This window comes from Pecten maximus, chromosome 2 (genome assembly GCF_902652985.1).
Source record: "Pecten maximus chromosome 2, xPecMax1.1, whole genome shotgun sequence".
Taxonomy (NCBI): Eukaryota; Metazoa; Mollusca; class Bivalvia; order Pectinida; family Pectinidae; genus Pecten; species Pecten maximus.
The window spans coordinates 37,116,106-37,141,530 of NC_047016.1; the positions used below are offsets into that span (position 1 = coordinate 37,116,106).

At 37.7% G+C, this 25,425-nt stretch overlaps 1 protein-coding gene across 2 annotated transcripts in view; it reads left to right on the forward strand.

Moving 5' to 3' along the window:
- Positions 1–977: 977 nt before the first annotated feature.
- The window catches only part of LOC117321968 (protein timeless homolog), a 34,333-nt gene continuing 9,885 nt past the window's right edge, over positions 978–25,425 (forward strand). For both annotated transcript variants that reach the window (XM_033876609.1, XM_033876608.1), the window contains exons 1-24: positions 978–1,089; positions 1,387–1,540; positions 1,999–2,116; positions 2,707–2,769; positions 3,149–3,250; positions 3,969–4,009; positions 4,638–4,752; positions 5,451–5,515; positions 5,740–5,808; positions 6,161–6,425; positions 6,726–6,943; positions 7,720–7,902; positions 9,530–9,669; positions 10,008–10,164; positions 11,983–12,063; positions 12,463–12,560; positions 13,181–13,243; positions 18,885–18,954; positions 21,210–21,417; positions 21,792–21,934; positions 22,260–22,342; positions 23,028–23,157; positions 23,794–23,870; positions 24,609–24,791. In XM_033876609.1, coding sequence (XP_033732500.1) covers positions 1,008–1,089; positions 1,387–1,540; positions 1,999–2,116; positions 2,707–2,769; positions 3,149–3,250; positions 3,969–4,009; positions 4,638–4,752; positions 5,451–5,515; positions 5,740–5,808; positions 6,161–6,425; positions 6,726–6,943; positions 7,720–7,902; positions 9,530–9,669; positions 10,008–10,164; positions 11,983–12,063; positions 12,463–12,560; positions 13,181–13,243; positions 18,885–18,954; positions 21,210–21,417; positions 21,792–21,934; positions 22,260–22,342; positions 23,028–23,157; positions 23,794–23,870; positions 24,609–24,791 — 2,908 coding nt within the window. In that variant the 5' untranslated portion in view covers positions 978–1,007. The remainder of the gene's footprint in view (positions 1,090–1,386; positions 1,541–1,998; positions 2,117–2,706; positions 2,770–3,148; positions 3,251–3,968; positions 4,010–4,637; positions 4,753–5,450; positions 5,516–5,739; positions 5,809–6,160; positions 6,426–6,725; positions 6,944–7,719; positions 7,903–9,529; positions 9,670–10,007; positions 10,165–11,982; positions 12,064–12,462; positions 12,561–13,180; positions 13,244–18,884; positions 18,955–21,209; positions 21,418–21,791; positions 21,935–22,259; positions 22,343–23,027; positions 23,158–23,793; positions 23,871–24,608; positions 24,792–25,425) is intronic.

A 25,425-nucleotide genomic window follows, 5' to 3' on the forward strand; every position in this document is an offset into this window, starting at 1 on the left:
TGACTTGTCAACAACTTAAGTGGTTTTTTCAAGCATATTTCGTTGCGCCCGAATTTGGGGCGGAAATTTTCAAGCATATTTCGTTGCGCCTGAATTTGGGGCGGAAACTGCATCAAAGAATTGTAGTGCTTAGGAAATAAGAGGTCGCAGTCGGCAAAATAATATCCGATAGAAAAAGAGCCGGCCAGCGGCCTCTTATGTTATAGGAGTACCCCAAACCAACATCTGAAACTAGCATATATAATGCAATCAGTTTTTATTAAAACAATATAGCAATTGATAACCTAATAAACTTTACATATTAGATATGATCAAAACTGCTTTCAATAGATGTTTGAATGTTGTTTATAAACTTCTCTGCAAGCTAATCTAATTGAAATCTAGATCCTTATTCTCATTGTGTTACATGAACATCTAATTATAACAACATCCCAAAAAGGGGTCACATTCTGATGACCTCTGTGATGTGTATTTCACTTTCAGGGCAAATTGTCAACTTGTACATGTCATCGAAGCAAGCCATTTGGTTAAAATTATAGCCTCGATATATCCATTCGAAGCAAACGATTTCTCAGTATGTATAGCTATAAATCCTTGGTGGGACGAAATGACTTGAACCAAATTGACAGATAATGCAAGCTATACAGCCTAGCTATACAGTCATATGCTAGTTCATACCTATAAAATGCACTTCAAAGATTTTGAAAGTAGTCATTTGATTGGTTAATCCAAAAGGTCACCCTAAAGTGACCCTTATGGGATATATCCATGTTGTTAGATGTTCATGTTACAGAATGAGAATCTAGATTTTAATTAGATTGCCCTGCAAGCTTTTGGTGTTTCTTTTGTGAGCATGCATGTTGTTGCTGTCGAGTGTATAATTATCAGTTCAACTGGTAGAAACAAAATATCCACAGAATAAAAAAAGTGTTGAATTTGCCCCCTGTGAATCCGGAATTATTATTTTTCAGACTACAGTTGATGCCAATAGGAACCCTGTAGCCATTATGCATGTGGAGTTGCAGGCCACATGTAGTGCCCTAGGATACCTAGAGGGTAATCGTTATGTCAAGGAACCAGACTGTCTGGGTAGGTCAACAACCTGTTTTAATCACAAATGGCCATTAAATCTCAAGTGATACATGTTCATTTCAAGAAAGGCAGATTTTATACAGTCTATAAATAATTTATAGCTATATGGAAAATAGTTTTTAAATATTTGAGTTTCTCAATATAGATATTTATATACAATAACATATTTACAATCAAATAACAAAAAATAGATTCATCTTCTGTCGGGTATGCATATCATTTTTTTAAATCCAAAGCGTTTCAACACAGCAGTTTTTCCTGTATTTGATGATTGTTTATTGTTATTGTTTTCAGAAACTGTAAAGGACCTGATTCGATTTCTGAAGCGGGAAGATGAAACTTGTGATATTCGACGACAGCTTGGTCATGCCCAAATTGTACAAAAGGACCTTGTTCCATTAGTCAAGCAGTACCATGAGGAACGGCAACTCTTTGAGACACTTATCAGGTTTTAAATTAAATAAAAAATCATTAAATAAAAAAAAAAAATTATTTTGAAAGTAAAATATAGACCACAGTTGTATAATTCAGGAAACATTTGAAGAGTAAACTGGCCACATGGCCCATCAAGCCAGATACATTTAGCCCCCTTTCCAGTGATGAGAGATCTGATATACTTTAGTCCAGGACTTAGGCTTTTCCTGTGGGACTCGCACAAATTTTCAATACTTGCTATATCTCATACTGTTGCAACTCAAATTTTGAATACCCATGGACAATCATATCTCTTACTATTGAGATTCCATCAAAATTTTGGAAATGGTGTTCTGGGTTTGTTTGAGAAAATCCTACAAAACTACTGCCTTCCTGGCCTGATTATATTATTAAACCATAAAAACAGGAATATAAAGATTTCTCTTACATATATGGATACAATTAACAAGGCCTGCTGATTGCATGTTACAGGGTTTTGGTGAACTTGACACAGCCTGCGATTATTTGTTTCAAAAATGCTATCCCAGCTGATAAAACGATGTACAACTATTACCTTGAGGTCGAGGCAGAGCTGCAAGGATACAAAGAGGTGTGTGTTATTGTGTAGTAAGATATCTTATTTAGTTGTAAGTGATTTATTTAAGAATCTATTCTGACAGAATGTATTCAAGTGTATGTTGCTTATTTATGAATTACAACCCCAGGCCTTTCTCTCACTGGGGATTTTAAGTCTTATTTTTGAAAGAAATTGGTGAAATGGGAAAGTTTTTTTTCTGGAGTAAACTGTAAATTTCAGGAATTTGGCTAGAATATGAAACACTTTCATTTGGGAATCGGGCCTATTAACAGCCCGAATTAAAAGCCCTCATAAAAAGTCCTGGAACTGTTCTGCTATTGTAATTCATCCTTCTACGACGAGCAGATGTAAGGAAGATTTAACAATGGCCTTTCTACTCTAGCTCCTTCGATTCTTCCACCATGATTTAAATTAAAACAAAGTTTTTGTTGTAATATTGAAGATGTTCATGTGTTGTAAGGGTGTGTGTAGGTGTTTGTCCCATTTGACTTTAATTTCTAACTGTAAATCATCAGCCCAATTGATGTCTCATGTGTTGATCTGCATAATGTTAATTGAACTCAGTTACTGACATATCCTGTACTCTTGTGTTACTGTTTTAGGTGTTTGTGGACGAAGACTTCTTCAGTACATTAACAGAACGATTAGGACAACTATTGAAGCTGGTAAGGTGTTCTTTGTGAGGTATTCAGATGTTTGATTTTAAGAAACCAGATTTGAGGGGGTGGGGGCTAAGTTCCACTAACAAACATGTTTTAAATACCCTGACAAAAACCAACAAAACAAAAGTTGTGAGGCACATTCATTTCTTTGTCACCAATGCATGTGCAACCAATTTTGTGTGGTTACAATTGTACAACTTTGTTAATTTAAGATGAAGAAAGTATAAACATTTAAGTTTGTAACTATGTAAATTTCTCCCAGAAATTGCTCACTGTCCCAAAAACATTGCTGAAAAATCCTTTATTTAATGACAGAAAGTCCTGGAAAACTCATGGACTTGGATGACTCAGTATATGACTTGTTTTTTATCACATTTTGTAGGACTGGGAACATCGGCAGGAGGAGGACCGTCTCCTCATTGAGAGAATTCTCATCCTCATTAGAAACATCCTCCATGTACCACCCAATCAAGATCAAGAACAGGTTTGTGGCAGTTTGACATCATCAAATATTTCATTTTGTTGTTGATATTTAACTCTTTACCACTTAGCACTCCCTATACTTTACCACCTAATGACGACATCCGACGCCCCTACCTGTAACCCTAATGACGACATTTCAAATTTGCCACCTTTTTGTAGAGCTCGCCGACTTACCTGTAAATATGAGTTGAAGTGAAACTTTATTTTTGGATTTGCAAACTGTAATTCAATTCTGGAGACTCTCATGATTAATTTGGTGTATGACAATCATATCTTCAACAATAAATTATTTTCTTCTCAGTGTTTTAAATCATTAATTAATTAAAAATTTTCAGTTAGCTATTAATCATTCTAGGGCTTCACCAAGTATAGCTTTTGGGGAAATAGCAGGGGCGTCATATGTATTCATTAGGTGGTAAAGAGTTAAAAGTGATCATGAGTCAGCTTTAAGTTTTCAACGTTTTGACTTGTTATAGTTGAACTTTATATTGAAATGGTAACAAAAGATTAGATTCCCACATGTTGTATGTGAAGACATAAACATGAGTGTAAATCCTTTTTCAGATTTTCGTTTGAAAATCATTAAATTTTGACATTGAGAAGATCTTGTTTTTTTTTCTAAATCACCCTTGAAATAAGTCTGATTATATATGTAGATATATCTCCACCATTCAAGCGTAATTTTAACTACTATAACTATGAATATAATCTTCTGACAGAGGACAGATGATGATGCTACTATCCATGACCAAGTTATCTGGTAAGTCTTCTACTTAAGTTAGAAATGTATATTGTTAATAGTTTTGTTTCAAATTGATGAACATTTATTTGTGTTTGTAATTTAATATGTATTTTCATTATTTTATATAAAAAATATCTTTCAACTTATTCATGGCCCCTAATATAAACACTCTATATTCCCAATACTTCACCGTTAATTGAATCAGATGAATTTTCCAAGTGGAGTTGTTTGCCTTAAGATTATTCAAATACCCTTGAACATATTGTTCTTATTTCATCAATTATGTTGCCAATAATTTTAAATACCTTGCTATGAAAACTTCACTGCATAATTTTTTGTACACTTTTAAATCAAAACCATCACCAAATTTAGTATGTAAAACATGCCATAGATCCATGAATCGTATGCTGAAAATGTAGAAATTTAGCTTGAAAAAACCTTATGATAATTCCCACTAGCTTCTGGATGGCCCCTTCAAAACCCGGCTATTCCCCCTAGATAGTAAAAAGGGCATATCACCATAAATCATGTCTGATCCCTGCTAAATGTTTCTGGTAAATGCTTTCTGATAGGCTCATCTAAAATTTATCTGTCATGTGGGTGTGTTCATATGAAAGTGAAGACTTAGATAAGTGTTTGTATTTAGGGCCATACACTGCAGTGGACTAGAAGATCTCCTGCTCTATATAGCCAGCTCGGAGGAGGAGCGTCAATTCTCTATGCACGTCCTTGAGATTGTGTCTCTGATGTTTCGGGAGCAGGTCAGTTAACATATTTACCAAGTCATCAAATTCAACACCTTTATAGGAAATATTCTCGAGTTCCCAATACATATCATGTGTATGAACAATACTCAGGTCTATTTCATTAAAATATCTACCTGACCCCAGGACACCAGATTAAATCACTTCAATCCATGGTTATAATTCCTTCCTATAACTTCTATGCAATTAGTTAAGAAAATTCTATGTGTGGTACCTCTAAACAAAACCTGGAGTCCTGGGGTGGGGTAGATGTTTTACTGGAATAGCCCTTAACCCACATGTGAAATATGCAATACTCAGCCCATATTTCAAAAATATTTGTTATTCATCTTGAAAACAATGAATGATTTTCTGTTTGTTTTGCATTTCTTTATAAAGAACTTAACGAAAAGTCAATCCCTAGTTAAAAAAGATATATTCCGACAGAAAATGATGTATTTTGTATATGTGATATTTTAATAAGATGATATATTGTGTGAACTCGCAATCAATTATGTCCATTACTTGTTACTTTTACATTGATTTTGTCAGTAACATTTTCATTGTAAAAATTGCCTTTATATTTCAATTACAAAATTGATATGATACTGTAGAATTTCTGTTATGAATTATTCCTGAAATTACAAAGCTATTTATAAGAGGAGGGTTAAATTGTGATAAACCGATTGTTTCTGATGATTGACACAATTTTACAGACACCAGAGGTGCTGGCCTGTGCTGGAGTTCAACGATCACAAAGCCAGAAGGAGAAAGATGAAAGGTAGCATGATGATTCAGGATTGACACCTCATTTGAGGTGTTGTTTGAATAGAAACCTTTAATTTCATACCTGATCTAACTACACATAATGACAGTTTAACCAGACTTAAAAAAGAGGCAGCATTCTATTTTAATGACAAATTGATGTTTTCTGCAATGATTACTGAAAACTTTTAGGTAAATATAATCACCTTGAAATGTCATTTGGTCACTCATGTCTTACAGGGAACTTGAGATGATTAGAGAACAGGAACGGGTGCGAAAAGTTTCGGATCACAAGAAGTTTAGTACCAGGTAATACTACTTTTTTAAAGTTTAAAAGACACTACTAACTTTTATAGAATCTGTCGATGTCATGTTTGCTTTGTAACTTTGATGACATTATGACATAAGGACATTTCTGATGAAATGATAAATAATATTATTGATAGAAAAAAAATGTCTGCTTAATTCTGTATTGATTAATGTCAATGTTTTGCAGAGAAAACGATTCTGTGAGTCAGTTCATGATGATTAATTATAAATGTTAATAAATCATGTGTTTTATTCTCAAATGAAGATAGGAATGGTTGTCAGGTTATTATAAGTTCAGCGTCCTCCACATAAACCTGTCTAGTCTATGTGCTAATTACTTGTCTTATTTCAGACATTCACGATTTGGTGGGACGTACGTTGTGAAGAACATGAAATCTATCAGTGAAAGAGATGTCATTTTTCATAAAGCACAACATGACGTTAGTAATTTATCTTTTGATGTGAACAAAAAACCTAAAAAGATTGCAAAAAACAGACAGCCAATCAAGGACAAGGATTTGGTCCGACGTTCAACTCTGAGTATTCGTCTTGGTCTGAAGGAGTTCTGTGTGCAATTCCTGGAGAACTGTTACAACCCTCTTATGTATGCCGTCAAGGTTTGTACCACATATATGTGCACTTCATGTCCTTGCAAGATTTTAAGGATAAGATACGTTATTTTTATTTGCAACATTGCTGAAAGTTGTCATAATTAATACACTTAGATTTTATCATAACTTTTCATTCTAAGATTTTGCCATCAATATTTTTTTGACCCCACTGACTAACACTTTGAGTTAACAAGGTTCGACTGTATATTTGATTATTTGTATAGCATCCTCACTGTATGAGAAAGAGCGTTAAATGTTGATGAAATGACTACTACTCTTTATTGACAATTTGCTGTATGTTATAAGGATGTGCTGAATCATGAGAGGACACAGGAACATGATGAGACATACTATCTATGGAGCATCCGATTCTTCATGGAGTTTTGTCGCCATCACAGTAAGCGTGTTGAGCTGGTGTCGGAGACAATGTCTGTCCAAGCTTTCCATTACATACAAGTACAAATGATACAGTACTACGAGATGCAGATGATGGAGAAAAAGGAAGCCATTGTTTGGGGCAAGCGGTGAGTAGTAGCACAGTAAAACTATTCTAAGACATGAACAGGCTCGCCACAAATTTCTCCTGACTAGGAATTTGCCAACTTTGGCTGAGACTTAGACCAAAAAAAAAATCATTGATTGGTTGTCAGGCCTGCTCGATCCAAAACAAATTAGCCGCATTAGCGATTTCACAAAAGCAGAGAAATGAAATTGCTTTAAGGCATCTGTAAACTCAGGGAGGGGGGAGTAATCTTGAAAAAATGTTCCGCATTCTGGTTCGCACATTAAGTCTCACCTCTATTTCAAGTGTTTCAACGAAAAGCAGTTACAAGCACTAAAAAGACCTAGCTAGTTGATGCAAATGGCTGACTATCTCTAGCGGCCGATAGCTTTGATATACCGGTATGTACTCTTGTTAAAAAATTAATGAACACAGAAGTTGCTTTAGAGGATTTATTAGAATATATTCATTTTGATATGAATGAGAAATAAAGATAAATCACAAGCATCTGTTTTGATCCAATTAAATGGTAAAATAAATACCGCCCTTCCTCATCTATTTTTTCAAAAAAATGGCCGGAGAACAAACTAATTAATTGATGTGACTTTACTTGATAAAATCTGAAAATACATTTGAGATATTACAAAATGATTCCCCCTGTCCTATGGAATTTGTGATAAACAAGTTTGACTGTATGTTAAAAACTTGTGTTTACCAGTTAGAAATTAACTTGGAAAAATCTGAGAAGTTAACATTCACACATTTCATAACATTTTACATGATGCCATGACATTTCAGTGTACATCTGGCCCTAAAAGCCTATCAGGAACTCCTGCTAACGCTCGACGCCATGGACCGATCCAAAAACCCTCAACTTATGGAGAGCTCCAAAGTCCTGAAGGGCAACATCTTCTACATGATGGAGTTTAGAGACATATTCCTGACACTACTCAGGAAGTTCAATCAGAGCCAACAATCCAGGTATGAACTACGTCCACATTTCCAGCAAAACTGTAAGGTGTGATAGAAGATTTAGGAGAAATAACGTGTTCACTAAGTTGACAATTTAACAAGTTAACTCTTAATAGTAATAAATATAGTTGCAAATTGGTAAAAATCAATGTAGGGTCAGGATAATCATTACTTCTGTAGTCTCAGTCCAGAAACACACTACTACTGTAGTCTCAGTCCAGATACACACTAATACTGTAGTCTCAGTCCAGATACACACTACTACTGTAGTCTCAGTCCAGATACACACTACTACTGTAGTCTCAGTCCAGATACACACTACTACTGTAGTCTCCGTCCAGATACACACTAATACTGTAGTCTCAGTCCAGATACACACTACTACTGGAGTCTCAGTCCAGATACACACTACTACTGTAGTCTCAGTCCAGATACACACTAATACTGTAGTCTCAGTCCAGATACACACTACTACTGTAGTCTCAGTCCAGATACACACTACTACTGTAGTCTCAGTCCAGATACACACTACTACTGTAGTCTCCATCCAGATACACACTACTACTGGAGTCTCAGTTAATCTGTAGTTACAGGTGTAGAGATAGACACTAATACTGGAGTCTCAGTTAAACTGTAGTTACATGTGTAGAGATACACACTACTACTGTAGTCTCAGTCCAGATACACACTACTACTGTAGTCTCAGTCCAGATACACACTAATACTGTAGTCTCAGTCCAGATACACACTACTACTGTAGTCTCAGTCCAGATACACACTACTACTGTAGTCTCAGTCCAGATACACACTACTACTGTAGTCTCCATCCAGATACACACTACTACTGGAGTCTCAGTCCAGATACACACTACTACTGGAGTCTCAGTTAATCTGTAGTTACAGGTGTAGAGATAGACACTAATACTGGAGTCTCAGTTAAACTGTAGTTACATGTGTAGAGATACACACTACTACTGGAGTCTCAGGTGATCTGTAGTTACATGTGTAGAGATACACACTACACTGGAGTCTCAGTTAATCTGTAGTTACATGTGTAGAGATACACACTACTACTGTAGTCTCAGTCCAGATACACACTACTACTGTAGTCTCAGTCCAGATACACACTACTACTGTAGTCTCAGTCCAGATACACACTACTACTGTAGTCTCAGTCCAGATACACACTAATACTGTAGTCTCAGTCCAGATACACACTACTACTGTAGTCTCAGTCCAGATACACACTACTACTGTAGTCTCAGTCCAGATACACACTACTACTGTAGTCTCCGTCCAGATACACACTAATACTGTCTCAGTCCAGATACACACTACTACTGTAGTCTCAGTCCAGATACACACTACTACTGTAGTCTCAGTCCAGATACACACTACTACTGTAGTCTCAGTCCAGATACACACTACTACTGTAGTCTCAGTCCAGATACACACTAATACTGTAGTCTCCATCCAGATACACACTACTACTGTAGTCTCAGTTGATCTGTAGTTACAGGTGTAGAGATAAACACTAGTACTGGTCTCAGTTAAACTGTAGTTACATGTGTAGAGATACACACTACTACTGGAGTCTCAGTTAATCTGTAGTGACAGGTGTAGGTTTCTGTTTCAGGACTTATCTAAAAGACCTTGTAGAGACTACTCATTTGTTCCTAAAGATGCTGGATAATGAAACACAGAGAAATTCCCATCTTGTAGTCCAGAGCAAAAAGAAGAAAAACAAGAAAAGACAGAAGAAAGATGTTTCAAAAGGTATTGTAAATGTACCTCTATTGATGTAGACATAGTACAGTCTTCCATCGTTATAGCAAACTCAAGACTCTGCTTTAAGTATTTTAATAGTTGTAGCTAGAACTCCTCTTTATCTTAGTAATTCAATCTGAAAAAAAAAAATCTTTTTTTTTTATCTGTTCAGCTTTTTTTGATCACCTAGGCCAAAGATGCAATGTCCATTGTCATCTGTTTTTTTGTTTTGTTTTTTAATTGTAACTAGTCCTGAATTATCAACGATTCACAAAAATAATGTAGTATTTGAATTTAAACTGTTGACAAAAAAAATGTTATATTTAATTGTATAAGTTTATTGACAGAAAATATTGAGCCTCAAGAGCACACCCCCCAACAATTAGAGGACATGTGGGACGACCTGTCAACAGACTTATCCTCCCTGTTCCAGGGACGTGGAGAGATACCAACAGATGTCTCTCCCTTTGATGCTGCTTCAGAAATTGAGGAGGAGCAACAAAGGTATTCACCATTCAGGAGGAGAAGTTTTACGTTTCGCATAATTATGTCAAGTTATAAAAAATGAAAGTAGAGCAGTGTGCCCCATTAAGAATTCATCTCTAGTTGATTCAATGAACCAATTTTATGGCTTCTCAATATGAAACACATTGTTGTTATGGATGTTTCCTTAGGCAAGACAATTTACCCTCATGGCACTGAACAGCATGTGAAAGGCATCCTGTACATTATTTAGTGAGGTAGCCACCAGCTGCCACATTGAGACTGCGCCTAAAAAATGAATCTTGCTCTACCAGTGTGCCACATTACATACAGCTGTACATGATTCACTCAACAAATCTCATGCACACACTAATGCTCAATGTCGAGGGTGCACTGCATGCACATAAAAACGGGTGCAAAAACAGAAAAAAAAATAGTTAAAAGCATATTCTGGAACATTTTCTTCAGGTTGTTAATGTAAATCAGACGGAAGTTATAAGACACTACCAATATGATATTTAAGAGTGTGACATTTAGGGGACTACACTGTCATCTCATCAGACTAATGACTAATGTGAAGTGTACTAGCTGTAAGCACTTGCATATGTACTCTCTGAGATGGTAATAGACTTGACTTACTTTTTAGAATTGTTTGTCTCTAGTATGATCATATTGACACCAACAGTGTTACGAGAGTGTTAAACAAAGCATAGCCGATTTGACTACAGTACATCATATGAACTTATACACTTTTTGATGCTATTTCATTTTTACCATCTCGTCGCACTGTGCCCCTCAAATGTTCAGAGGAGGGGTACACTTTACTCCTGACAAAATAAAGTAATGGGGCATGCTGGTAGAGATTATCAAAAAAAAATTTTAAGACATACCTGAACTTAAACATAAATATCAGGCACTCCTGTGAAATATACTGTAAATATTAAGATATTGTGAATACTGGGCAACACCAACTGAAAAATAAGTTTCAGCTAATTTTGTTGAAATACTATCCTACATATGGATTGAATAGATTTTTTTAATTTTCATTGCGGCTATGAATACCAGTAGCTAGCTACATATCCCGTGGGGCGCGGTAGCGCGCCTCGGAGGATATGTAACTAGCTACTGGTATTCATAGCCGCAATGAAAATTAAAAAAATCTATTCAATTCATATATTTACATAACCTTGCTTTAAAAAATTTATATCGAGAAAACGAGAAATTTTATTAAAAAGAAAAATTTGTCATGTATAGGACGAAACGCCAAATTATTAGAACAGCCGGGAGATCCCGCCTATGCACCATCGTTTACTGTGTCCTTCCACTCCGCAGTTTGCAGTAGTTTATTTATTTTTTTTTTGTTTGTTATTTAAAACAAGGAGACATGAAATAACATCGAATACAATAATTTGTGTTAAATTAGATTTAATTTATGTAAATAGATTACAAAGAAAACATAATTTACGGAAATGAAACGAGGACTATTTTTCAAGTGTATTGATATTTTTCTGATGTTATGTGTGGAAAATCAGCACGAGAGACAATGTTTTCATACGGTTTTCATAGTGTATTCATGGTCATATGTTTGTTGTTTTCACTTGGTATGTTCATATCAGCAAACCACATTAGGAATGTAAATATAAGGTAGTAACATGCAGTAATGCTTTGAGATATAGACAAAGGATAAGATTGGCGAGTTTTACGTGTTATAATGAGTACATTGTTTAAATTATTTCCATTGAGGTACAAATATTTGTTGGATGAAGACACATCCTTCACAGATTTTAACTGATTCATGTTTCGTTATATAAACACTTGTTTTGATGTTCTCTGTTTTAGGGTCAATGCCATGATAAGTATACAGGATGCTCTGCGACATTCCCAGCCAGGAAATGGCATTGCACTCCTGAGAGCTGCCAGGTAGGTGATTGGCCCTCGTTGTTCCTTTTGTATGAATAGATTAGATGTTATTAAAGAGGTTTTGTATATATAAAGCGGTTAATTCATGTGAGACATGTTTGAAAATCATCTTATGAAAGTGGATTTTCTTTCAGACTTACAGTGTACTTTCAAAGATAGCAACAGGAACCTTGTTTAGCTTTTAAACGTCATTGCTTAAGCCTTTTACTGAAGAGGCTTATCTTTATTCATTTTAGGGTTACCAAATGTTCTTCCAAGAAGTCCCTTTACTCACACATGTTTATACAGAAATGGAATATAGTGCTTAAACATAGCATGTCTTTAAGATTTCCTGTCTGTGATTACTCGCTTAAATTCTGATAAAGTACCAACTGTTGACCACAGTGTTGTTGATTTCAGGGAGATCTGGCCGGAGAGGAATGAGTTTGGGAGTGTAGACATTAGTCCAGAGGAAGAGTTCATGGCCTTGAGGGAAATTTTTATGGCTACTCTACCAAGTATGATCCTCAATATTTGTTAATTACATCAAGATATATATTTCAAAGTTGACATTTGATGCAATGTCCTAAAATGTCATGTGTAAAAATGATATTTTAAATAAAATCAAGAGAGAAGTTTGAGCCTTGAAAATTACTAGACATATAGAACATCACAAATAAGTATGTCTATGTCCAGAGTATGTAGCTTTCATCTGTCCCATCTTAAGATTTGTATATTTTGCAAATTTTACCTAACTAGTTGGTTTACAAATCAACAGAATTTAGCTGAACTAACAAATTTTGTTTTCATTTAATATCGAAAATTATTCAAAACAGAATTTTGTTTAAAATATTACCATCATGAGTTTCCATTAGCCATGACAAATAATATCAAAAAAAAAACATTTGCTGCTATCCCAATAAATATTAATGCTTTGTAAGGGATTGTAGCTCTGTAAACATTCTAAAAAAATTACAACTAAAGCCAATTGATTGTTAGAGCTCTAAACATTCTAAAGTTATAATCATACCTTGTTAGTTAATTGTTAGCTGTTAACATTCTAAGAAACTATAATTTTAGCCAACAATTAGCTCTAAATGTTCTTAAAAGCTGTAACCATAGGCATTATGATTTGTAGGGGCACCTCCAGAGAGCCAGGTAGAGGAGACAACAATGGATGGGTATGAGGAAGGAGCAGAAGGTAGGCTTAACTACTGACGAGACCTCTGTGTTTCTGTTGTTGTGTTTTTCTTTGCTGATGAAACTGTGTATGACAACATATTTTTTAGCTTAATGAAACTTCAGAATCGGTTTGTAATAAATACCTCAGAAGGTAGATTTTGAAACAGCCAGCCAAAATACTTGGTGAAGGCAATGAAAGATTCTTGTTTGTAAAACAAAAACGTTTGGTGGAATTTGACATAAAACTGGAAAAGAAAAATAGAACGGTCAAATTAATTATTTAGTGAAATCAAAGTTGTAATTGACACCCTTTTCTGTATTTTTTTGTTTTTGCTTTTGTTTTGTTTTGGTTTTTAGCTCACCTGCCCGAAGGGCAAGTGAGCTTATGCCGTGGCGCGGCGTCCGTCGTCCGTCCGTCGTCCGTCCGGCCGTCCGTCCGTCCGGCGTCAACTTTTCCATTCAAGCAACTTCTTCTCAATAACCAAAAGGCCCAGAGACCTAATATTGGGCCTGTAGCATGCTGGGGTGAAGGGCTACCAAGTTTGTTCAAATGAATAACGTTGACCTTCATTCAAGGTCACAGGGGTCAAAAAGGCTAAAATCTTTAAACGACTTCTTCTCAATAACCAAGAGTCCCAGGGAGTTGATATTAGGTCTGTAGCATGCTGGGGTGAAGGGCTACCAAGTTTGTTCAAATGAATGACCTTGACTTTCATTCAAGGTCACAGGAGTCAAAAAGGCTAAAATCTTTAAACGACTTCTTCTCAATAACCAAGAGGCCCAGGGAGTTGATATTGGGTCTGTAGCATGCTGGGGTGAAGGGCTACCAAGTTTGTTCAAATGAATGACCTTGACCTTCATTCAAGGTCACAGGAGTCAAAAAGGCTAAAATCTTTAAACGACTTCTTCTCAATAACCAACAGATCCAGAGACCTAATATTTGGCCTGCAGCATGCTAGGGTGAAGGGCTCCCAAGTTTGTTCAAATGAATGACCTTGACCTTCATTCAAGGTCACAGGAGTCAAAAAGGTTAAAATCTTTAAATGACTTCTTCTCAATAACCAAGAGGCCCAGGGAGTTGATATTAGGTCTGTAGCATGCTGGGGTAAAGGGCTACCAAGTTTGTTGAAATAAATGACCTTGACCTTCATTCAAGGTCACAGGAGTCAAAAAGGCTAAAATCTTTAAACAACTTCTTCTCAATAACCAAGAGTCCCAGAGACCTAATATTTGGCCTGTAGCATGCTGGGGTGAAGGGCTCCCAAGTTTGTTCAAATGAATGACCTTGATCTTCATTCAAGGTCACAGGAGTCAAAAAGGCTGAAATCTTTAAACGACTTCTTCTCAATAACCAAGAGGCCCAGGGAGTTGATATTGGGTCTGTAGCATGCTGGGGTAAAGGGCTACCAAGTTTGTTCAAATGAATGACCTTGATCTTTATTCAAGGTCACAGGAGTCAAAAAGGCTAAAATCTTTAAACGACTTCTTCTCAATAACCAACAGTCCCAGGGAGTTGATATTGGGTCTGTAGCATGCTGTGGTGAAGGGCTACCTAGTTTGTTCAAATGAATGACCTTGCCCTTCATTCAATGTCACAGGGACCAAACAGGCTAAAATCGTTAAACGACTTCTTCTCAATAACCAAGAGTCCCAGGGAGTTGATATTGGGTTTGTAGCATGCTGCGGTAAAGGGCTACCAAATTTGTTCAAATAAATGACCTTGACCTTCATTCAAGGTCACAGGAGTCAAAAAGGCTAAAATCTTTAAACGACTTCTTCTCAATAACCAACAGTCCCAGAGACCTAATATTTGGCCTGTAGCATGCTGGGGTAAAGGGCTACCAAGTTTGTTCAAATGAATGACCTTGACCTTCATTCAAGGTCACTGGAGTCAAAAAGGCTAACATTTTAAAACGACTTCTTCTCAATAACCAAGAGTCCCAGGGAGTTGATATTGGGTCTGTAGCATGCTGCGGTAAAGGGTTACCAAGTTTGTTCAATTGAACGACCTTGACCTTCATTCAAGGTCACAGCGGTCAAAAAGGCTAAAAATTTTAACAACTTCTTCTCAATTACCAACAGTCCCAGAGACCTAATATTTGGCCTGTAGCATGCTGGGGTGAAGGGCTCGCAAGTTTGTTCAAATGAATGACCTTGATCTTCATTCAAGGTCACAGGAGTCAAAAAGGCTAAAATCTTTAAACGACTTCTTCTCAATAACCAAGAGTCCCAGGGAGTTGATATTAGGTCTGTAGCATGCTTGGGTAAAGGGCTACCAAGTTTGTTGAAATGAATGACCTTGACCTTCATTCAAGGTCACAGGAGTCAAAAAGGCTAAAATCTTGAAATGACTTCTTCTCAATAACCAAGAGTCCCATGGAATTAATATTGGGTCTGTAGCATGCTGGGGTAAAGGGCTACCAAGTTTGTTCAAATGAATGACCCTGACTCGCATTCAAGGTCACGTCGATCAAGTATGCTTAAATCTTTAAATGACTTTTAGTGAAAAGCCAAAGTGCAGAGAGACATTATTATATTGGTCCTGTAGCATGCTTTCAAATAACTGCAGGATCCATATATGAAAAGATCACTGCATTGCAGGTGAGCGATTTGGGCCCATTGGGCCCTTGTTTTTTAATGTTGTCAAGTAAACTTGTTGCTATTGATTGGAAAGAAATGAATTTAGAATTTAACATTAATTACACTGTAACAACAGTTGGCCCCGGGGGATATACAAATGGGTTCCCTTCGTCCGTCTGAATTCACTTTCTACACAATACCTTTTGAAGGAATGATATTTGATGAAACCTAGCCTGGTAGATTTATTACCTAAATCCCTCACTCATGTTTGATTATCTGCATTTCTGCACATATCTAATGAGGCTGCTGTGATCTGATTAGCTGATTGCTTGCCACAAGGTATCTTTTGAAAGATTGATTGGATTTTCATGAAACTTGCTTGGTAGACTTTTTAGCTCACCTGCCCGAAGGGCAAGTGAGCTTATGCCGTGGTGCGGCGTCCGTCGTCCGTCCGTCCGTCCGGCCGTCCGGCGTCAACTTTTTCATTCAAACAACTTCTTCTCAATAACCAAAAGGCCCAGGGACTTGATATTGGGCATGTAGCATGCTGGGGTGAAGGGCTACAAAGTTTGTTCAAATAAATGACCTTGGCCTTCATTCAAGGTCACATGGGTCAAATAGGCTATAATCTTCAAACGACTTCTTCTCAATAACCAAGAGGCCCAGGGACTTGACATTGGGCCTGTAGCATGCTGGGGTGAAGGGCTACAAAGTTTGTTCAAATAAATGACCTTGACCTTCATTCAAGGTCACATGGGTCAAATAGGCTATAATCTTCAAACGACTTCTTCTCAATAACCAAGAGGCCCAGTGACTTGATATTGGGCCTGTAACATGCTGGGGTGAAGCGCTACAAAGTTTGTTCAAATAAATGACCTTGGCCTTCATTCAAGGTCACATGGGTCAAATAGGCTATAATCTTCAAACGACTTCTTCTCAATGACCAAAAGGCCCAGGGACTTGATATTGGGCCTGTAGCATGCTGGGGTAAAGGGCTACAAAGTTTGTTCAAATAAATGACCTTGGCCTTCATTCAAGGCCACATGGGTCAAATAGGCTATAATCTTCAAACGACTTCTTCTCAATAACCAAGAGGCCCAGGGACTTGATATTGGGCATGTAGCATGCTGGGGTGAAGGGCTACAAAGTTTGTTCAAATAAATGACATCGGCCTTCATTCAAGGTCACATGGGTCAAATAGGCTATAATCTTCAAACAACTTCTTCTCAATAACCAAGAGGCCCAGGGAATTGATATTGGGCCTGTAGCATGCTGGGGTGAAGGGCTACAAAGTTTGTTCAAATAAATGATATTGACCTTCATTCAAGGTCACATGGGTCAAATAGGCTATAATCTTCAAACGACTTCTTCTAAATAACCAAGAGGCCCAGGGACTTGATATTGGGCCTGTAGCATGCTGGGGTGAAGGGCTACAAAGTTTGTTCAAATAAATGACCTTGACCTTCATTCAAGGTCACATGGGTCAGATAGGCTATAATTTTCAAACGACTTCTTCTCAATAACCAAGAGGCCCAGTGACTTGATATTGGGCCTGTAGCATGCTGGGGTGAAGGGCTACAAAGTTTGTTCAAATAAATGACCATGGCCTTCATTCAAGGTCACATTGGTCAAATAGGCTTTAATCTTCAAACGACTTCTTCTCAATAACCAAGAGGCCCAGGGACTTGATATTGGGCCTGTAGCATGCTGGGGTGAAGGGCTACAAAGTTTGTTCAAATAAATGACCTTGACCTTCATTCAAGGTCACATGGGTCAAATAGGCTATAATCTTCAAACGACTTCTTCTCAATAACCAAGAGGCCCAGGGACTTGATATTGGGCCTGTAGCATGCTGGGGTGAAGGGCTACAAAGTTTGTTCAAATAAATGACATCGGCATTCATTCAAGGTCACATGGGTCAAATAGGCTATAATCTTCAAACAACTTCTTCTCAATAACCAAGAGGCCCAGGGAATTGATATTGGGCCTGTAGCATGCTGGGGTGAAGGGCTACAAAGTTTGTTCAAATAAATGATATTGACCTTCATTCAAGGTCACATGGGTCAAATAGGCTATAATCTTCAAACGACTTCTTCTAAATAACCAAGAGGCCCAGGGACTTGATATTGGGCCTGTAGCATGCTGGGGTGAAGGGCTACAAAGTTTGTTCAAATAAATGACCTTGACCTTCATTCAAGGTCACATGGGTCAGATAGGCTATAATTTTCAAACGACTTCTCAATAACCAAGAGGCCCAGTGACTTGATATTGGGCCTGTAGCATGCTGGGGTGAAGGGCTACAAAGTTTGTTCAAATAAATGACCATGGCCTTCATTCAAGGTCACATGGGTCAAATAGGCTTTAATCTTCAAACGACTTCTTCTCAATAACCAAGAGGCCCAGGGACTTGATATTGGGCCTGTAGCATGCTGGGGTGAAGGGCTACAAAGTTTCTTCAAATAAATGACATTGACCTTCATTCAAGGTCACATGGGTCAAATAGGCTATAATCTTCAAACAACTTCTTCTAAATAACCAAGAGGCCCAGGGACTTGATATTGGGCCTGTAGCATGCTGGGGTGAAGGGCTACAAAGTTTGTTCAAATAAATGACCTTGACCTACATTCAAGGTAACAGGGTTGAAATCAGCTTAAATCTGTAAACAATAATTCTGCGAAAGCCAAGAGCCTCCAAGACCTGATATTAGGCCAATAGAATGCTGGAATGAAGGACTAGAAAATTTTTAATATGAATAAAACTAGCTTACAATGATATTTGAATAAAGAGGTAATCAACATAGTATCTTTAGAAATGACCTCAATCAACTTCAAAGTTGCTGTAGAGCCAGGTGAGCGATACAGGCCCATTGGGCCTCTTGTTTAACCAAATGTCCTCCCTCAAGTTTGATTATCGGCATATGTAGCTTATATTTAATGAAGCTATTGTGACCTGATTGGCTGAATCCTACTGTACAATATTTGCATGGGCAGGGGATCTTGATGACTGTCTTTATTCTTATATGAAACTGTATGTATTATGTTAGGTTGTTTTGATAAAAATTGCTGTATGTCTGATTTCAGTTGAGGAAGAGGAGACAAGGGCTACTAGTGTGTCTGAGCAGGAATTTAACTTCAAAGAATTTGTAAACAAGTATGTTTCTGATGTCTGAAGTGCTATGGTATAACCAAGAAATTAGCACAACATTTTTTGATTATTTAGATTTAAGAGGAATCTGTTTGCTTTATATTCTGTTGGACTCCACATTATTCTAAGTAACCTATCTACGATATATTCTGTTGGACTCCACATTATTCTAAGTAACCCTATCTACGATATATTCTGTTTGAATCCACTCTATTCCTGTCAAATCTATTTCAGTGAAATGAGCATTATTGCCTGTTAAATTTGTATGTCTCCTATTCGGTCCAGTCGGAGAGTTCTCCTTGCCATCCTTAAATGACCATACAGCTGTTGATAGGGGGTCCTATCCGAGAGGTCCCCTGATAGTTCAATCAGAGAGGTTCTCTCTATTAGTAAAATAGATACAATATACAAGTAGGTCAGAATCAGATTTGGAGGTTTTTTGTGTGCTTTTTTTTATTAGCTCACCTGCCCAAAGGGCAAGTGAGCTTATGCCGTGGCGCGGCGTCCGTCGTCCGTCCGTCGTCCGTCCGTCCGGCGTCAACTTTCCATTCAAGCAACTTCTTCTCATTAACCAAAAGGCCCAGAGACCTAATATTGGGCCTGTAGCATGCTGGGGTGAAGGGCTACCAAGTTTGTTCAAATGAATAACGTTGACCTTCATTCAAGGTCACAGGGGTCAAAAAGGCTAAAATCTTTAAACAACTTCTTCTCAATAACCAAGAGTCCCAGGGAGTTGATATTGGGTCTGTAGCATGCTGGGGTGAAGGGCTACCAAGTTTGTTCAAATGAATGACCTTGACTTTCATTCAAGGTCACAGGGGTCAAATATGTTAAAAAAAAGTTAGACGACTTCTTCTAAATAGCCAAAAGACCCAGGGACTTGATATTGGGTCTGTAGCATGCTGGGGTGAAGGGCTATCAAGTTTGTTCAAATGAATGACCTTGACCTTCATTCAAGGTCACAGGAGTCAAAAAGGCTAAAATCTTTAAACGACTTCTTCTCAATAACCAATGGTCCCAGGGAGTTGATATTGGGTCTGTAGCATGCTGGGGTGAAGGGCTACCAAGTTTGTTCAAATGAATGACCTTGACTTTCATTCAAGGTCACAGCGGTCAAAAAGGCTAAAATCTTTAAACGACTTCTTCTCAATAACCAAGAGTCCCAGGGAGTTGATATTGGGTCTGTAGCATGCTGGGGTGAAGGGCTACCAAGTTTGTTCAAATGAATGACCTTGACTTTCATTCAAGGTCACAGGGGTCAAAAAGGCTAAAATCTTTAAACGACTTCTTCTCAATAACCAAGAGTCCCAAGGAGTTGATATTGGGTCTGTAGCATGCTGGGGTGAAGGGCTACCAAGTTTGTTCAAATGAATGACCTTGACCTTCATTCAAGGTCACAGGAGTCAAAAAGGCTAAAATCTTTAAACGACTTCTTCTCAATAACCAACAGTCCCAGAGACCTAATATTTGGCCTGTAGCATGCTGGGGTGAAGGGCTACCAAGTTTGTTCAAATGAATGACCTTGACTTTCATTCAAGGTCACAGCGGTCAAAAAGGCTAAAATCTTTAAACGACTTCTTCTCAATAACCAAGAGTCCCAGGGAGTTGATATTGGGTCTGTAGCATGCTGGGGTAAAGGGCTCCCAAGTTTGTTCAAATGAATGACCTTGACTTTCATTCAAGGTCACAGGGGTCAAAAAGGCTAAAATCTTTAAACGACTTCTTCTCAATAACCAAGAGTCCCAGGGAGTTGATATTGGGTCTGTAGCATGCTGGGGTAAAGGGCTCCCAAGTTTGTTCAAATGAATGACCTTGACTTTCATTCAAGGTCACAGGGGTCAAAAAGGCTAAAATCTTTAAACGACTTCTTCTCAATAACCAACAGTCCCAGCAAGTTGATATTGGGTCTGTAGCATGCTGGGATGAAGGGCTACCAAGTTTGTTCAAATGAATGACCTTGACTCACATTCAAGGTCACGTCGATCAAGTATGCTTAAATCTTTAAATGACTTTTAGTGAAAAGCCAAAGTGCAGAGAGACATTATATTGGTCCTGTAGCATGCTTTCAAATAACTGCAGGATCCATATATGAAAAGATCACTGCATTGCAGGTGAGCGATTTGGGCCCATTGGGCCCTTGTTGAAATGGTGTACATACAAGAGCTGTAATATGGTACTATATGTGAACGTTTGCTTTATAATTTCTCAGTTTAAAATCTTGATTATACGAAGTTGATAGTACGTATTTCCTGTTTGCACAGGTTCAGTTCTGGTAATATACTGAAGTGTTATGTTCTCCTGTTGGCTGACTTTGACAAGAACACCACCCACACAAACCACTGCGTGATTAAGATGCTACACCGGGTCAGTGTAGACCTTGGACACACAGGTCTCGTATTCCAGGCCTCCCTGTTCCGACTGTTCCAACGTATACTGCTTAGTCCGCTCGCCAAACTTGACCGCTACAAGGTAGATTTGGGCATTTAGTGAGAATGGACTGTTTCAATAGTGAAGATGCTTGAAGGTTGTTGGAATGTTTGTGCTTGAGAAAAACGATATACTGTTAATAAAAAAATGTTTTTATTTTCTAATGAAAGTAATGCAAATATGAGGTACTGTGCTCCTAATTGAACTAAATAACTTTGTGTCAATTTCTTGATCTGCACAAGGTATTTTATAAAAGTGGGTCCTTTTGAAATAAAATGTGGTTGCCCTGTATAATTTGAATGAACTTTCTGAAATAAAGCGAAATGCTTTTTCATTTGCTGTGCTTCAAAATGCTTTGGGGAATGGCTTCAAGGTGAATTTAGTTTGAGCTTATACCTGCTTGTGATTTTTCTTAGGAGCTTGTAAAGTTTTCTACGTTTACTGTACGCAACTTTGTGGAAACAGCAGAAAAGAACCCCAAAGCCTTCATGGAATTACTGTTCTGGAAGTCAAGCAAGGAAGCCAGTGAATTAGTAGATGGATATGGTACATACCAAAGGTAAAACTGGGCCAAACTTAATTAACAAAGCCTACAGTACTCCAAAATATCAAAATCAGTCCTCAAACTTCCCTTGATTCGGTGAAGGAATACGAAATCTCATTGGGTAACAATCAATGAAAATCTCCCATCATTCATCGTCACGGGATGTTGATATCAGAAAAGATAGGAAAAAGCTATAAAAAACAAACTTCATATAATATATATAAAAAATATATTTAAAAGGGCTATTTCATTGAAGTATGTTGGAATGTTGAATGTTGAATGTTGAAATATGAAGGATGTAACGCATTTCTAATATTTCAAACTTGTCCTGTGTTTTTAGTAAGGGGAAGGTGTTGTGGACAGAGGAGCTGGAGACTGAGGTACGACACCTGTTTGAGGAATACCGGGACCAAGACGATTCCAGTAAGTGTTAGAGAAAAGGGTGTCGGCTAATTAGACATTTCACAGTAAGTGAGATAAGTGTCATTGATGGGTTTATCATCAAGGCAATATGGAGCCAGTTAGGGGGTCAGCTTAGACATTTTACAATACGCGGGGTAAGGGTCATTGATGGGTTTGTCATCAAGGCAATGTGGAGGCAGGTAGGGGGTCAGCTTAGACATTTTACAATAAATGGTGTAACTGTCATTTTGAGGTGCACTCTCCTTGTAGCAGCTGGTGGCTACCTCACTAAATAACACACAGGATGCTTTTCATATGCTATCCAGTTAGGGTAAAGTATCTTGCTTAAGGACACAACTATAACAACACAGTGCATTTCACATTCAGAAGCTATATAACTGTTACACTGAATCAACCGGAGATGAATTCTGAAAATCTCTTTTGTGATATTTTAACCTTCTTGAGGGGTATGATCTCAGTTCTAGTTGATATCCTAATAATCTTTCTAAATCCTTCCCTTGTGTTTATGTATGGATTAGCAATAGTCATTTATGTTCAAAACAATCAGAACTTGTTACAATTTTAAATGATGTGCAGATACAAGTTTCAAGCTTGTCTGATCTGAAGGACATTGTCACCTCTGATTACATATGACCTGTAACTTCAATCTTTTGGTGTGTGACATCTGTTTTCTGCTATATTATAGGTAAAGATGTGGTGGATTGTATCATGGAAAGAATCACAGACCCCGAAAAAACACGAGGCCAGGTCCTTAGGGAGCTGAAGAAACAGGGCTTGATTGGCAGTGTCAAAGACATAAAGAGGAAAAAGGCAGGGTATGTAGATGTATGGAAGAATGAGGATGAAAGGATCAGTAGATCTCTGGAGAAAGATTTGAGAAACAAGTCTGCTTGAAGGAAAATGGCTGCAGTCACAGGCCATAGGATTAAAACAATATTTGGTTCTAAAAGCCTATTGTGATTGCATGTGCATGCAGCCCTCAGATTTATTCCCCCTTAATTAAACATCTAACTAATACCATTTACTCTCGGCAAAAACTTGTAAAATAAAACCTTTTTCTTTTATTAAAGTTTAATATGCTATAAATAACCTGGTTACCCTGTGCGAAAGATGCATAAGTGTAGTGTATATGTTTTTTGGGAGGCTGCCTTGTTTTTTTGTTGTTTTTTTTTGTGTGTTAGTCTCCTTTTGATAGCGCAAATCTGATGTTGACTTTATAGTGTTATTTTATTGAAGCATACTGCTGAAGGCATCCAGCAGGACATCCCACTTGGTCACATTATATATGCTGACAATCGGCGAACCGATCATCCAACTCCTAAAATGCTATTAAGCTTTTGGTTGTATCCATTAAGACTACTCTTGAGAAAATATGTGAACCTCCAGTAAACACTGTACAATAATACTTGTCTTTTGGTCGTGTTTAACTAGAAAATATTTGTGTTTTGTAGTGGACAACCAGGACCTTGGACAGAAGAAGAGGAGTTTGACTTGGCAAACCTCTATGACCGATTTCATTCAACCAATGGTATGTCAGAATGTAATGAGATTTTTCACTTACAAATAACTAAAAGGTCATAACATAGTACAACCAGCACTGTTTCTCTTGTGTGCTTAAAGGCAAGTGTGGTGTCCATCATCTGTCCGGCATCAACTTTTCCAATTAAGCAAATTCAATAACCAATTCCAGATGCCCGGGGTCATAATAATGGGCCAATAAATGTGGCGAATAGCATGCTGGGATGAAGGGTTACCAAGTTTGTTCAAGATATCATCCTTGACCTACTGTCAAGGTCACAGAGGTCAAATATATTGAAATGTTCAAATTATTACCTTTTTTTAACCAAAAGACCTAACAATAATATGCTGATATGTGTAGCTGCCATGCTGGTTCAGATGAATGACCTTGACCCTCTTTCAAGGTCACAGGAATCAAATGATTATGAATTTGATTTCAATGGTCATGACCTAAGTTACCTTGGAGATTCACATGAATTAATCTGACAGCAGTCCTTTTTTTTGATCAGCTGCACAACTGATGTGATACAGGTCCAGTTGGCCTTTTGTTTTATTTCTGGTCTAGCTGTTTTGCACAAAGTTTGGGCTTCATCAGGACAACAATACATGCAATTTTTCCCTCAAAAGTACTGAAAGTGTGAGCAACCCCTTGTTTTGTATGACATCCTACAATGGTCATGTGTATACATTTTTGTTTATTGATGATCATGGTAATCAAACAGACTTTTTTGTCATCTGATGATTTCAGACCCACTTGGTAGTATTATGTCTCACATGGAGGTCAAACGCAGCAAGACCAAGGTCATTGAGAAACTGTTTAGTCTTGGACTGGTGAAGGAACGCAAGGAGCTGTATAAGCGACGTCAGCGGAAGAGGGGTGGCTCAGGCAGTGATAGCGATGACGACATTGACAGGATGCAGCAGAGGGAAGGTATGTACTGATTTGGACCATTGTCTGTCCTTAATATCAACAAGCTTTGAAGTAAATATCACCCGTTACTCTGACGAGAAAAATGAAATAAAATAAAATGAAAAATGAAATTAAGCAACCAAAATATTTGTTTTGAAAGTCTTAAATACCTTTTATTATGTCATTGTATTGGACAATTGTATGCGTCGGGTGCTGAATTCAACACACCAACACTTAAATAGCATCAGCTTAGCCTGTCGACTACGGAAGAGGGTGCTTTAAATTTTGTCGACTATTTGACAATGGAACGGAATGAGTTAAAGGGCAGTTAATCCAGTTGTTTTTGAAATCAGTTTCATAGACTGTACAAAGCAGATTCAACATTGACTCACCCTCGTATTGACTTTTTATAAACCCTGTCTGTTTGGCCTGTACCTCACGGGGCCACAGTGTCTGCGTGGTTAAGGTGTCCCAGCACTTTATCACTAGCCCCCCCCCCCCACCCCACCACCTCTGGGTTGTGAGTTCTAAACATAGGTGAGGCAGTTGCCTTGTACTGTCAGTAGGCTAGTGGTTTTTTTGCGGGTACTCTGACTTCCCTTCACCTCGAAAACCAGGCACATTCTTAAATGACCCTGGCTGCTAAAGGGGACAT